Source organism: Lissotriton helveticus, chromosome 8, assembly GCF_964261635.1.
Source record: "Lissotriton helveticus chromosome 8, aLisHel1.1, whole genome shotgun sequence".
Classification (NCBI taxonomy): domain Eukaryota; kingdom Metazoa; phylum Chordata; class Amphibia; order Caudata; family Salamandridae; genus Lissotriton; species Lissotriton helveticus.
Genome location: NC_136069.1, coordinates 721,081,742 through 721,096,225, shown reverse-complemented (window position 1 = coordinate 721,096,225; position 14,484 = coordinate 721,081,742). Strand labels below are relative to the sequence as shown.

The following is a 14,484-nucleotide window of genomic DNA, read 5'->3' as shown; positions in this document are numbered from 1 at the left end:
GCTGAGCAAAAAAACAAAAAAAACAATGACGCAACACTGCAGCATGGTTTTGGAGGGCCTTTCATGCGTTCAACCCAATAGGCTCTGCGCATTGGAATAGTATATCCTATAGATATGACGTATGACTTCGGTCAGTAGGTCTCTATCGAATATACTAAACTTAATAGTGAGTGCCAGCTAGCTCAGAGGTCACTAGAAAGTTTCTCGAGTTCACAAGAAGGTATTAGTTTCCGACAACCGCAGAAACATGAGAACTTTGTTTACCTAGGACTGGAATAACCATCTTCAGAGTAGTGGAAACGATAGATAAGTATTTCACTCAGTCAATTGTGTATGCTTCGTTTCTACAGAGTTGCAGAGAAATAGTGAGATGGGCGTTTTCAATAAAAGGTTTATTGAACAGTCTTCTTACTCATGCAAGAGAGGTGAACTGCTACAATCGTTAGACAGAATGCAAAGTATAATGCGTACAGCGAGAATAGTATTATAAAATAATACTGTAAGAGCATTGTATGGTTTCTAAGCCATATAAAAATACATACATAAAAACACAGGCTAAAATATTCAACTGGTGCTTCTAAAATACACCTACCCCAATGTACCCAACCTAAGTCTAGTACGAGGGAGGAAGTATATATGGTCTTTTGCATAGGTTTAGTTTTGCCAAGAATCTACCAATGGTTTCTCTAGGTTCTAATCCGCTCCATACCTTAGAATGAAGGAGGTCTGGTATCTGTCTCGGGACTCGATTTCTCAACACCGCGCAAGGGGAGTCAAACACTGGAGCTAGATTTCTCAGCAGAGGGGGGCAGCTTCCTGATCAGTGCGTCAACTGGAGAGTCCGCTTCCTTCGGCACTTGCTGTAGTGAGCTGCGTCGGGCAAGTAGGTCGTCAAACTGCTCCAAACCACCGTGCCTTGCCATAGCAAGTGAAGGAATATTTATACCTTGAAGGTGTTTAGGAATGCCATGTTTGACGTAAAGTCGGGCATATGAACATCATGAATGAACCCCTGGGGAATAGTTGTTCATTGTAAAACTAACTGAGTTCTTGGAGAAATCAATATTCAAGCAAGGGGAAGTCCCTAACGGCTTAAGCTGGTTTTCAAGAAATCGTTGTGACGTTTGGTGAACGGAGAGAAGTAGCCATACCTGTATTTGGGTAGCATATGCTATGCTTAACTAAGGGCTTGATTTCTATGCCTATATAAGGGCAACGCAAATTGTACCTATATAAGGGTATAAATCGGGAAAATCCATTCAGAATCTAAAACGACTTGCAACAGAGTGGAGTATCTGGTGAGGTGTGAAGAAAGGCAGGTCATGAAGAGAGCAACAAGGGTTTGGTGGGAGGCAACACAGGGAAAGGACAAAGAAGCACAAGAGGGAGAGAAGAGGTAGCATAGTGGGATGGGTGGAAAAGTACACGAGAAACATTGCAGAGCAAAGTTGTGGTAATTTGCAGGAAAGCACATGAGGAGAGAGTTGTAAAACATGCACTCATGGAGTACTTAATCAAAATTTAGTTCCCTAAAAGCAGCAAAACCAACAAGGCGGTAATGAGGCTATGCTAGAGGGGAGGGACAAACCAGGTGAACAAGAAAATTCATCCAATAGGAAGCAAGAAAAGGAGAAACAAAGCCAACCAATGGTAAACAACGGGCATCCTAAAGCACCCTGTAGTTCTTGCTAAGCCCATAATAGGTCTTTTCAACCAGACAGTTTGTGCTGTCTGGTAGACCTTGCACTGTCTGAGAGGCAAGACCTAAACAAAGTACAGCAAGTAAGGCGGAGCCAATTGGACACTTTTGGCACACATTTAGTTCAAATGCTTAATTGATGGTTCACATTTAGCTTAATTTCTTGAACTGTGCATTTGTAACTGGAAAACATAGTTTAGTTCGCTTTTTCACTACAATGTATTACATTGGGTTATTTCAACAATGAATAAGAGTAGGAAGGAATATATCAGGAAATTATTAAAACAATGCCTAGGACTCACTTGAGGATCGTCATCTTCCAGATCACTAAAGTCCGTTTGAGTCTTGAGTAGCAATTGCATTACGTCAGAGGCATCCTGCATAAACTGTAAGGAGAAACACATGGCATCAGGGAAACTTCACTCACGCAACTTATTTTGAGGGGGTGAACATCCCCTCTGCTACAAGAACTACTACAGTATACTTCTGATGCAACGAAGAGGGCACAAACATAGCAAACAAAACCAAATTATTTAACAAGTTAAAGAAAAAACATGTAGGTTACACCATCCTAAAATAGCATGTACTATCATACAGCTGCTAATATAGTAACCACTGCAACAGCCATATTGAAACCAGAAACCAACCTATGGCATTATGTCCTACAGAGAAATGTTTGGGAGGACACAAAGCCAACCTTAATTTAGGAGACATTCTAACCTAACTCTTATCACTATAATTATGTTTACCATTAAGCCCTTATTGAAGGACTGAGTGCATGTTTTGTCTGGAGAACTAGATTAAGAATTTGGATATCTGACATGACAAATGCTAACCTATAGGACTACCATGAGGACACTATGGGAGATACTGGAGGCACACTTCGTGTACAATAAATGCACAACTTTGAGCATCTAAGAGGAAGGGCACTAGGAGTGGGACCTTGATGTTACAGGGGCCTTACAAGCAGCAATAGCACCAACCTGCTCAATCTCAGAAACCAGCAGGTAGATGAAATAAGGAGGTGTTGAATTCTGAATAGAGCAAAGTACTGGCATATCCAAGCGAACTGTCACAAAAAGCAAGCTTCAGTTTTGTGCAGTTCAACTTTCTTCATAGGACTGATTTAACCCTCATAAGAATAGTTAAAATATACCCTGTCCAGATGGACAGAAAGGAAAGGAGGTTGTGAAGAAAGGGCCTGTAGCTCACTCACTCTCCTGGCAGAGGTGATGGCAACCAGGAATGCAGTCTTAAGCGTGAGAAGACGAAGAGGACAGTTATGAAGTGGCTCGAAGGGAGCGCACATCAGATAAGTCAGAACAAGGTTCAAGTCCCGCTGAGGCATCACGACAGGAACAGGGGGAAAAACATACGAGTGATGCCCTTCAAGAACCTATTTACAACCGGGGACTTGAACAAAGAGGGCTGGTCAGGTAGCCTTAAGAAGGCAGTAATGGCAGAGAGGTAGCCCTTGATATTGCTCAGAGCAGAGCCCTGCTGGCCAAGAGAAAGAAAAAAGAGGAGAACCTCAGAAAGGGGGGCAGAGAGTGGATCCACAGCCTTTGCTGTGCACCATGCCACAAATTTGTTCCACCTGCAGGCGTATACAGATTTTGTGGAGGGACGCCTGGCTGCCAGAATTACATCGCAGACTTCAGGAGGCAAGTCAAATGGTCTCAACTGTCGCCGCTCAATCTCCACGCATGGAGGTGGAGACTGGACAGGTTCGGGTGGAGGACCGTCCCCTGCTGCTGCGACCGAAGGTCCTCCTGAAGTGGCAGATGAATCGGGGGATCAACTGACATGCTGAGTAGCTCGGGATAACAGGATCTTCGTGCCCAGTCCGGAGCCGCAAGGATGACTTGTGCCCGGTCGCACCTGATCTTCAGCACTCTGGGCTGAAGCGGTATAGGCAGAAAGGCGTACAACAGACCGTAACTCCACTTGCGATGAAAAGCGTCTCCGAGCGAGTGCCGCCTTGGAAATTCCAACGTGCAGAACTGATGACATTGCGCGTTCTCTTCTGTGGCGAATAGATTTAACCAAGGCTCTCCCCACTGCTGAAAGAGGCCTTGCGCCACGTCAGAGTTCAGACGCCATTTGTGATTCATTATGCACCTACGGCTTAGTTTGTCCGCCCTGGAGTTCAGGGAAACTGCCAGGTGTTGAACCACCAGGGTCCCGGCCTGATGTTCCAGCCATTGGCAGAGGACCAAAGTCTCCTGGCATAGGGTCCACGACCCCACCCCGCCCTATTTGTTGGAGTACCACAGGGTGATGGTCTCGTCCGTGAACACCTGCACTGCATTCCCCCGTCAGAGGAGAGGAATGCTTTCAGTGCAAGCCGAATCGCCCGCAACTCCAAAAGGTTGATATGGAGCCGGGACTCCGCTGGAGACCAGAGGCCTCTGATCTCTGCCTCTCCCATGTGTCCCCCCCAGCCCAGGAGGGACGCATCGGTCATAACTATGTGCTCCGGTTGGGGTAGGGAGAGGGATCTGCTGCTGACCCAATCACGGTCCATGAGCCACCATTGCAACGGTCTTGCAGTGCCCTCCGAGATCAAGACGTGGTCGGGCAACTTGCCCTGATGCTGGGCCCACTGAAACTTCAGGTCCCACTGCAGAGCCCGCATCCGCCACCTGGCGTGATGCGCCAGAAGGATGCAGGAGGCCATCAGCCCCAGCGTCAACCTGACCGAGACTCGGGATAAAGGCGGAAAGATCGGAATCAGAGCCTGAATATCCCGAACCCGCTGTTCGGGAGGATAAACCCAAAACTGTGCCAAGTCTAGAACTGCTCCGATGAAGAGGAGCTTCTGAGAGGGACACAGAGGTGACTTCGGCACATTGATGGAGAACCCCAGCAGGTGCAGGAGGTCGGCCGTAGTCTGAGGTGGCTGACGACTGAGGCGAGCCCACCTTCAACAACCAGTCGTCTAGATAGGGGAAGACCGACACCCCTAATCTACGCAGATGAGCTGCGACCACCGCCATCACTTTCGTGAACACCTGTGGGGCGCTGGTAAGACCAAAGGGGAGCACGGTAAACTGAAAGGGCTCGAGGCCTACCGTGAACCGCAGGTAGCGCCGGTGAGTCGGCAGGACTGGGATGTGAAAATATGCGTCCTTCAAGTCCAACGCTACCATCCAGTCTCCAGGGTCTAGGGTAGCTAAGACCTGAGCCAAAGTCAGCATCTTGAACTTCTCCTTCCGGAGGAAGACGTTGACTTTCTGCAGGTCCAAGATAGGGCGTAGGCCCCCTTTGCCCTTCTTGGGAACCAGAAAGTAGTGGGAGTAACAACTACACCCTACTTCTGGCCCAGGAACGCGCTCGATGGCCCCCTTGGCCAAGAGGGCCGTAACTTTCTCTTGCAGAAGTCTCAAGCGATCCCCAGACACGCGGTGGCATGGCTGGAGGGGTCGTCTCGAAGGGGAGGGAGTAGCCCCTTCGGACGATTTGTAGCACCAACCTGTCCGATGTGATGGCGAACCCTGCTCCCCACTAGCGTCAAATGGGCCTGATAGCTCTGACTAGGAAGGCTTTGAGGCGGATGCTGTGGGGGTGGATGTGGACTGGCCTCGCCGTTGTCCCCTGTTACCGCCAAGGCGGTTACCACGTCCGCCACCACGCTGGATGTTAGTTTGCGGCCCGTGGCTGGCAGGACGTGTGGGGGTGCCCCTTCCTTGGCCATGAAAGGCAGCAGTCTGCTGGCACGGGCCGACAGGCCCAAGGACTTGGCCGTAGCCCTGGAGTCCTTAAAGCGCTCAAGCGCACTTTCTGCCTTGTTGCCAAAGAGGCGACGGCCATCAAACGCGACAGCCATCAAACGGCATGTCCATAAGGGTGTCTGGACATCAGCCGAAAAGTTGACGGACCTCAGCCAGGCGTGGCGGCAAACCGCCACCGTCGTTGCAATCGCCCTGCCTAGCGAGTGCGTGATATCCAGCCCACATCAAATGGAATACCGTGCCGCATCTCGCCCTTCCGCAAGGGCTTGGGCGAGTTTAACCTGGGCCTCCTCCGGGCATTGTGGCAGCACGTCTGCGACCATGTCCCAGAGAGTGGGTATAACGGCCCAAAAGGCAAACGGTGTTGACCGACCGCAACCCCAAACTAAGTGAGAACATATTTTTGCCATACTGTTCGTACCTTTTGGATTCCCGATCAGGTGGAGCCGTCGGGAATGCGGTCTGGGAGTTAGAGGCCTGGATAACCAGGCTCTCAGGGGTGGGTGGACAGGAAGCAAGGGTCGCCCGGGCCGGGGGGGGGGGGGGGGGGGGTGTGGCGGTCGTCTGGCCACGTTCCTATCTACAGGAGCACCTGTAGCGGGCCTGGACCAAGTGCCCAACAGAACGTCAGTTAAGGCCTCATTGAACGGCAGCAGAGGCTCAGCCGAGCTTGCCTGCGGTTTGAGGACCTCAGTGAGGAGTTTAGTCCTCACGGCCGCGACGGGGAGCTCAAGAGCCATGGCCATGGCTGCCCTTGCCAACACCACACTGTAGGCAGCCCCCTCAGCAGCCACGGTAGGAGGGGAGACAAATCCAGTGTTGGGCGAAGTGTCCAAACCACTAGCCTCCCATAGCTCACATGCCCAGTCCTGAAAAGACTGGCACTCCCGTGCCAGAGGGTCCTCAGACCCCTCCCAATACGCCTCACACCCTCTATCTCCTGGTACTCCGGTTCAAAGGATGGGGCCGGGTCATACAATTATTGCACTTCTCTCGACGTCGAATGCGGCGTCGATCGACGCCGTTCCGATGCCGGAACCAGATAAGAGGGTGGGATCGGGGAAAACGTCGTCCTGGGACGGCATCAGGGGCGACACCCTAGGAGTCGCCACTGGCGGAGGGGTAGTTAGGTAGACTGCCGGAGCTTGAGGCACTCACGGGACCGCTTCCGCCTAGCTTTCGACGTCAAGGCCCGGTAGTCGGGGCACGACTTATCGTGGTCGGCCCCTAAGCAATACAGGCACCGGCGATGGGGGTCGGTAACAGACATCAGTCGGCACAAGGTTTGAACCCAGGCAACCCTACCAGCACCATCGGAGTCATTCAACTCGAAAACAGATCAAAAGGATCAAAAAAGTTTAGTAAAAAAATGACTAAAGGTTATCACTTTTTCCGGGTCGGCGCTTGCTGGCGCGGGAAAGGGAATACGCGCCCAAATATCGCTTTTTTCTCGAAGTCGATCCGGAGCGCTTCGATCCTCATCCGAACCCGATGGCGGAAAAAAACAATCTAAGGATGGAGCTGATGCCCATGCGCACTAGCACCCAAAGGAGTCATCGGTCTCGTGACGACAAAAGACTTCTCCAAGAGAAAAACAAGTGCAATCATCCGATCCCAACACCAGATGGCGATCTATTCATAAATGTACCATCTGCAGCCCATATGCCTCGAACAAGTATATACCTTACTCTCTTTTCGTGGTAGTGTGAGGGCGAGCACTAAGGCTTTATCAGAGGGTAGTGCTAACCATTTATTTTACTCTCGGGCAAGAAATGATTTCACACACTTAAGATTATACTTTGACCAATTTGTTTGTATAAAACTATTAGAGTTGTATTATATTTCTAGAACTAAGCTAGCCCTGGTACAGGTAGGTGAAACCCTTCACAAAAACAATACAATTGTTTGTACTGGTTTTGTATACAGATAGTTCAATTATTTAGAATCTGTTGAGATGACCTTTCAGTTACTTTGCAAGTACTAAAGGATTACTTTTTTGATTACTTTTCAGTTTACTTTTCTTACTCAGAGTGATATGCCTAGATTTCACACTGGGACATTTCCTAGTTAAAAGTTAAGTAAAGCAGTTCCTTAGGTTCCTCCATACATGAAAGTTTTTCAGAGGAAAAGAGTCAATGCAATCCTATGGCAGAATAGGGTTATCGTTTTACAGGCAAGTAAACTGTCATGAGGGTTGAATTTCTGGGGTTAGGACAAGGGTCCCCCCAGGTTCAAGCATGCACTCGTAAAGCACCCTCAGCGGCACTAGGGTGGCTGGGTGCAGAGTGCTGACGCCCAGCCTCCGGTTGGTTGCTGCTCATGAGCAGGCCACAAGGTTGAAGGAGCTAAGCTCCGGGCATAGGAGGGTTTGAAGTTAGCACCCAAGGTACACCCACAGCGGCACTAGGGCAGAGGGTGCTGTTTTGGCATTGGGTGCCCTGTTACTTTCAAAGGGGATTCCTCCGTTTGAACAAGCACTGCAGGCTTGGCTCGAAGATCTTCTAGGGTACGACCACAGGTTGGAGGTAAGTTGGGACGGCTGGGATGCAGAGAGAGGATTGGTTGGGCCACCCATGCCCGTGGGGCATTGGGTGCAGGGGAATTTTGGTGTCAGATTCTTACCGGCTCCGGTCAAGGGGCTCCTCCAGAAAGGGCTGAAGGCATAGTCTGGGACTATAGGCAGGTCAGGGATCACAGGATCCCAAATCAGGATTGCCAGGGAGACCACCTTATGGTGTTGGGCCTCTCAAACTTGGGCCATGGGCATCGGGTGCTGACTTGTGGAATTGGCCGGAGTCTGTTGGTGAGAAAATCTGGTGCTCACAGGAGACAAAGTCTGGTTGGGGAAGGCAGGGCAGGTCCTCCAGGTCCTAGGGAGCTGCAGGACACACCGGAATTTCGCTGGAGCAGGTCGAGGTCGGGAAAGGCCGGTAGGGCTGGGGCCAAATCAGTTGGTGTCCTCATCTTCCTCTGGTTGGGTCCCACCATCTTCAACACAGCATGGATGGAGTTGTGCTTCGCCTCGCCCCTCTGAGGGGTGGGGTTAGCAAATGTGGGCACACCTCTCCTATCTTAGTTTTCCAGGCAATTCTCCCACCCAAAGTGGGGGTCAGAACAGGTGGGGACCAATTGCTTGGAGCAGCAAAAGGCCTGGGTCAGCTAACAAAGGAGACAAGCTTATGAACCTTCTACTTCGTGGACCCTACCCATCCTGGGAGAAGAGGCTTGGCACCTCAACCCAGGATGTGCTTTGTTATAGAACCCCAGAGAGCACCAGCCTCTTGACCCAGGGGTCCAGAAACATGTCTGGTGGTGGCAGCTGGCGTGCAGCCACTCAGCCAGGAAACTAGAGTGGAGTCATTTTTCAGGGTGCATCTCTAAGATGCCCTCGGAGTACATTTTTACATTAAATTCCACACTGGCATCAGTGAGGGTTTAATGTGCTGAGAAGTTTGATACCAAACTTCCCAGATTTCAGTAAAGTCATTATGGAGCTGTGGAGTTTGTAATGGCAAACTCCCAGAACATATACTCGTTATGGCTGTACTGCACTTAGAGTGCCCAAGAATAGACTTAAGCACTGTAGGGGTACAGGGATCATGCCACTGTACCCTCACCAATGGTACAGTGCAGCCTGCTAGAGGGGTGGCTTACCTATGGCAGTGGCTGTAGGCATGGCACACAGGGATGTGTGCCATATAGACTTCACTTTTCTCTGCACTTAAACATGCAGCCTGCAATGGATGTATGTGTTAGGGTACAGGGCCTCGAAGGGTGGCACAATATGTGCTGCAGCCCTCATAGGCCTTCCCTGGTCACAGAGCCCTTGGTACCTTTTACAAGGGGCTTACATGTGGCCAGTAAAATGCCAATTTGGGAGTACAAAGTACAGTTTCAGGGAAAGAACGTAGGCCCTGGGTACCTGGTTGGCAGGAACCCAGGGCACACTCAAAGTGCATCAATATTAGGAAAAGATTGGGGGAAACTATTCAAAAAGGGGGCACTTTCCTACATGAAGTGGAGCATTTTTTTCAATGTAACAATAGCTTTGTAAATGTCCCAACCTGGAGCACTCCCTTTGATATCAAACTGTGGCCAAGATACTGGTCTCCCGATAAAAATGGCAGATAGTAAACTGTACTACTGTCTGCAGCTGAAAAACTTTTCAAAGTTGAGTGCAGAGTTCTGGCATTCCTTCATTAAAATAACAAGACTGAAAAATCTTGATAGCAGTGATTTTAGCAAATTTGAGAAACCCTTTCCTGCAGTAGAGTATGGGGTAAGACCTCAACCATTTTTGTTTTAAACCAAGGCCTAATGTGCTTTTAAATATATTTCATATGCTGTGCATACTTCCACCATCTAGTGTTGGGCTCGGATGATTACAAATTGTTTTTATTCCAAGACGTTTTCTTCGAGTCACGAGGCTGTGTGAATCCTCTTGGTAATACTGCGCATGGTCACCGACTCCATTGCAAGATTGTTTTTCCGCAGATAGGCGAGAATGAAGTTGCAGAATGAATCAGTAATGTGATGTCCATGTGAGTAATGTGATGTACAATATATAAACTGCAGCCTACACAGAGTTTGTTGAGGGAGGCGCATTTGAATCTACAGCACTAAATGCCAAGAACAGATACTTACAGGGCAAGTCATCCATTTGAGGCATGTGTGCTGTAGATACACATGTTGTGCATGGACTGTGAAGCAGTCCCTTTCCCTAGGTAGCGGTTATCCCATGGGGGTTGCAGTCGTTTCAAAATGTTTTTAGTACAGCTTGGCCAACATTTTCATGTTGACTGGAAAATACATCCACACAATGTTTGGTAAATGTGTGTGGAGTAGACCATGTTGCTGCCTTGCAAATATCAGCAATTGGAATGTTCCCTTAAAATGCCATAAAAGCTCCTATTTTGCAAGTCGAGTGTGCTTTAGGAGGAACAGGTAGAAGCATTTTATCTTTAGCCTAACAAGTTTGGATACATTTCACTATCCATATAAATATTCCACATTTGGAAATTGCATTTCTTATATGTGGAAGCGTGAAAGCAATAATTTAGTCTTTCTGAAGGTTTTAGTCCTGTCAATATAATACATTAAAGCTCTTTCAACACCTAAAGTATGTAAAATGCTTTCTGCAACTCAGTCAGGCTGTGGAAAGAAGACAGGTAATTCTATGGATGAATATCAAAATTAGAAACAACCTTTGGAAGATGGTTTCGTTTGTTCTAAGCATTACCATGTGTCTATGAAGCTAGAAGAACGGCTCTTCTAAGGTTAATGCCTGAATCTGACTGACCCATCGAAGTGAAGTGATCACAATTAAAAAGGCAACCTTCCAAGACAAGTATTGCAATTGGCAAGAGTGCAATGGCTGAAACTGAGGCCCCATAAGTCTTGCTAGTACAATGCTTTAAAGTTCCATGCTGGTGCAAGTGGAAGCTTTGGATGTAGGATTGTCTCAAGTCCTTCCATACAAGCTTTAATAAAGATATTTTAAATACGGATAAGTGCTGTCTATTCTGCAAATATGCAGCAATAGCTGCAAAGTGTAATTGTATTAAAGTATAAGCGAACCCTGTGATCTGCAAATGTAATAAGTAAGTACTGTCTATACTTGTGCATTTAGGGGTTTAACTTGTTGCTGGAAGTATATAACAAATCTTTTCCTTTTAGTTGCATAATATTATCTTGTTGTAGGTTTGCAAACTTCTTTAGGAAGATCCATACATTGCTGTGGTAAACTTAGGTACCCAAATTCTAAGACTTCTGGAACCATTTCGCAAGATTCATCTCCTTGTGATTGGGGTGTCTTAGTATACCTTTGCTCTGAGCGAGAAGGTCCAGGTTGAGGTGAAACTTCTCATGTGTGACTAGGGAGAGCTCCAATAGTGTTGAAAACTATGGCTGGAGAGCCCATGTGGTTGTAAGACGGAATATAGGGAAATACTTTGCATGCCTTAACCACGCATGTTTTTCCCTCGCATTCCTGTATGTTTTTAAACCGTATGCCATTATCCCATATTGTTTATGTATATAAAACAATGTATTTGTGGGGAGAAACACTCCACACACCCTAACTTACCTTAAATGTGTGGTAAAAACATACATGTAAAAACGTTGCTTAAAAAGGCAAGGTAAAGTCACAACGTGGTAAAAAAAAAAAAGTTGTAAAGGTTGTTGGTGCTACAAATATTGTAAGAGATGTTTGTCTGGGCTTACTGACCAATAATGGAAGCAGTGGGAGAGGAGGAAAAGGGTATGCAAATATCTATGACCAGTTCATCGATAGAGCATTGCTCTTGGATTGGTAGAGTGGGTACTTTGTATTTTTGAGCATTTTGCGTTTTCTGGGGTTGCTAACCGATCCATTTGTGGCAATCCCCATCTTTGAAAGTATGGTAGGAAGGCTTTGGGATAGAGTTCCCATTCGTGGAGTTGTTGCTGTGTCTTGCTTAGAAGGTCCACAACTTGATTGCTTGTTCCTGGAACATGTTCTGCCAGAGGTGAATGTGGTGATGTAGTGCTAAACTCCATCTTTTCTGTGCTAAACGTGATGAATGTAGAGAGTGCGCACTCCCGTTTTTGTGTGTTATACATAGTGTCACAGTCTGTTTGAATTAAGACTACTTTGTGTTGTAGGGGAGGCAGAAATGCTTTCACTGCTAGGTGAACAGCTTGCAGCTGTAGGTAACTGATATGGAGACCCTTGTGTTTGGAGTCCTATATTCCCCGAATGGTCAGGTTTTGGAGTTGAGCTCCACAACCCCTTCGGAAGCATTCGCCGTCAGAATTTAGGGAACTGGATCTTGAACTAGCCGCCCTTTTGATTAAGTTTAATGGATTCCACGCAGCAGAGTGTGATGTGTGCAGCTGTCTACCAACAGTAGATCCTGAAGATGACCCTGTGACAGTTTCCATTGATGTGACACACATTCTTGGAGAGGTCTCATGTGTAATCTGGCATGTGAAACTGTGGAAATACGAGATGCTATCGCATGAATATTTTGACTGAGATTTAGTCCCAGTTCTGAATTGGTGGATTCATGTTACAATGTTGTTTATTCTGTCTGTTTTTGGATAAGCCAATGCCAATTGTGTTAAGCAGGTCTCCTAGATATGGTTGTACTGTAGCAGGCTGTAGATGTGACTTTGTATTTTAATGGTGAACCCCCAACTGAGGCAGTAGGGTTAGGGTTTGTTGTGTAAGCTGTTTGCAACTGAGGAGGTTTGGGTTTCTCAACCAATCATCTAGATACAGAAATACATGGAAGTTTTGTCTGCGTAGATGTACTACCACTACTGCTAGACATTTGGAGTTACCACCGCATCAAGCGTATTCATCGAAGGGAAGAACTTTGAATTGATAATTATTTCCCTGAAACAGAAACCTTAGCTATCTTCAGTGCACTGGATGGATGGGTATATAGAAGTAGGCATCCTTTGGATCTATTTTGTAATAACTGTACGAGTTCCTGAAGGTGACTATAAAGAAGTGTTCTGATAGGGTGCAATGATACAGTGGTCTGAGGTCGTGAATTGGTCGTAAAGTACCATCTTTTTTGGGAATGAGGAAGTATAATGAATATACCCCTGTTTCTTAATGCTATTTTGGACTGCCTCTATTGCTCCTTTTATTAATAGAGCCGATATAATTCCTGTTGTACATTTTGATGTTCTATTGATAATTTGTTTGCGAAGTGGAATATTTGTAGTTAAACATGCATGAAAGTGTACTGTGACTAGTAACAGATCGTTAGCCAACCTACCTCTAAGCAAATTAAAAGAATTTTTTTTTTCAATTCTTACTTTTAAGCATATATAGCGCAACTTACCGCCCAAACAAAGCAGTTTAATAATCTGTACTGGGAGGAAGCTGAAAGGTCAAACCCAAGTCCAACTCAAGTCGGAATGAGTTGAGTAATAGAAGCAGACAGTGTGAGCATTAACTTTACTCAGCCAGGTGACCTGGTAGAGGACAGTCTTGTGTGCAGTCAAGCACCTAGAAAACCACTTCTAGTACTGTTGAATTCAGGAGTGAGGCTTCTCAGACTGGTTTCTCACCAACCAGGTGTAAAAGGCCCATGTGTTGTTGTAGGAAGCGGACTCTGGATATACTACACCAAAATGAAGTATAGTGTGCACAGCTTCCAGTGGCACCCCAAAGGTAGGCAGAGGTAAACGTAGTTAGCACCTTACTCTATTTATGGTAGGATTGGCTAGCCGTAAGGCTTTTCTTTTTTTAGAGGGTGGTGTTAAGCATTTGTTGTACATGCTCAGGCAAGAAAAGATGTCAGACTCAAAGACTGAACTCAGACCAATTTATTTGTATGAAATATTATTTAGTTATTTTATTTCTAGAACCAAGCCAGGCCTGGTGCAGGTAAGTGAAATAATACTTTGCAAAATAAAATCGTATGCAATGATTTACAGTTAAATGCAGGTTCAAGTGCTGTTGGTTGAATTACAGGAAAGTAAACAGTTCAAAATTACTTTTCAGTTACTTTACAGATTACTGTGCATGTTACGTTTTATATTACTTTTTAGAATACTTTTTAGAATACTTTTGCTAATCAGAGTAATATGCCAAGATAGACATTTCCTAGACAAAAGGAAAGTAAATCCCTTTTAGTCCATTTTGCAGTTTGAGTTAAGTGTGGAGTTGGTTTGTATGTAAGCTTAATTTCCTCACATAGAACAATTGTCAAGAAAAGCAGTAAATGCAATCCTATCGGATTAGAGTAAAAAGTTATTTGTGCGAGTGGTATTATGGGGTTAGAACCAGGGTTCCCCCAGGGACGAGGATGCACTCTCAGACCCTCAGTGGAACTAGCGCGGCTGGGTGCAGAGTGCGGAGGCTCAATGCTTTCCAATGGGGGATAGAGGGACTCCGGTAGGAGGCTGCTGTCGAGCAGGCCACAAGGTTGTGGGAGCAAAGCTCCTGGTTTTCGGCTCAGGGCAAAGGGGGATCCGAGTTGGCACACTAGGTGCTCTCGCAGTGGAGGCTGGAGGTTGGGTGCAGGGCGCTGTTTTGGCGTTGGGTGCCCTGTT

The 14,484-nt window shown here is 46.8% G+C and overlaps 1 protein-coding gene across 1 annotated transcript in view; it reads right to left on the bottom strand.

Moving 5' to 3' along the window:
- Positions 1 to 14,484, bottom strand: part of IPO5 (importin 5) — a 446,703-nt gene that overhangs the window by 228,107 nt on the left and 204,112 nt on the right. The window contains exon 15 of the mRNA XM_078657510.1: positions 2,002 to 2,085. Within this exon, the coding sequence (XP_078513636.1) occupies positions 2,002 to 2,085 (84 nt within the window). The remainder of the gene's footprint in view (positions 1 to 2,001; positions 2,086 to 14,484) is intronic.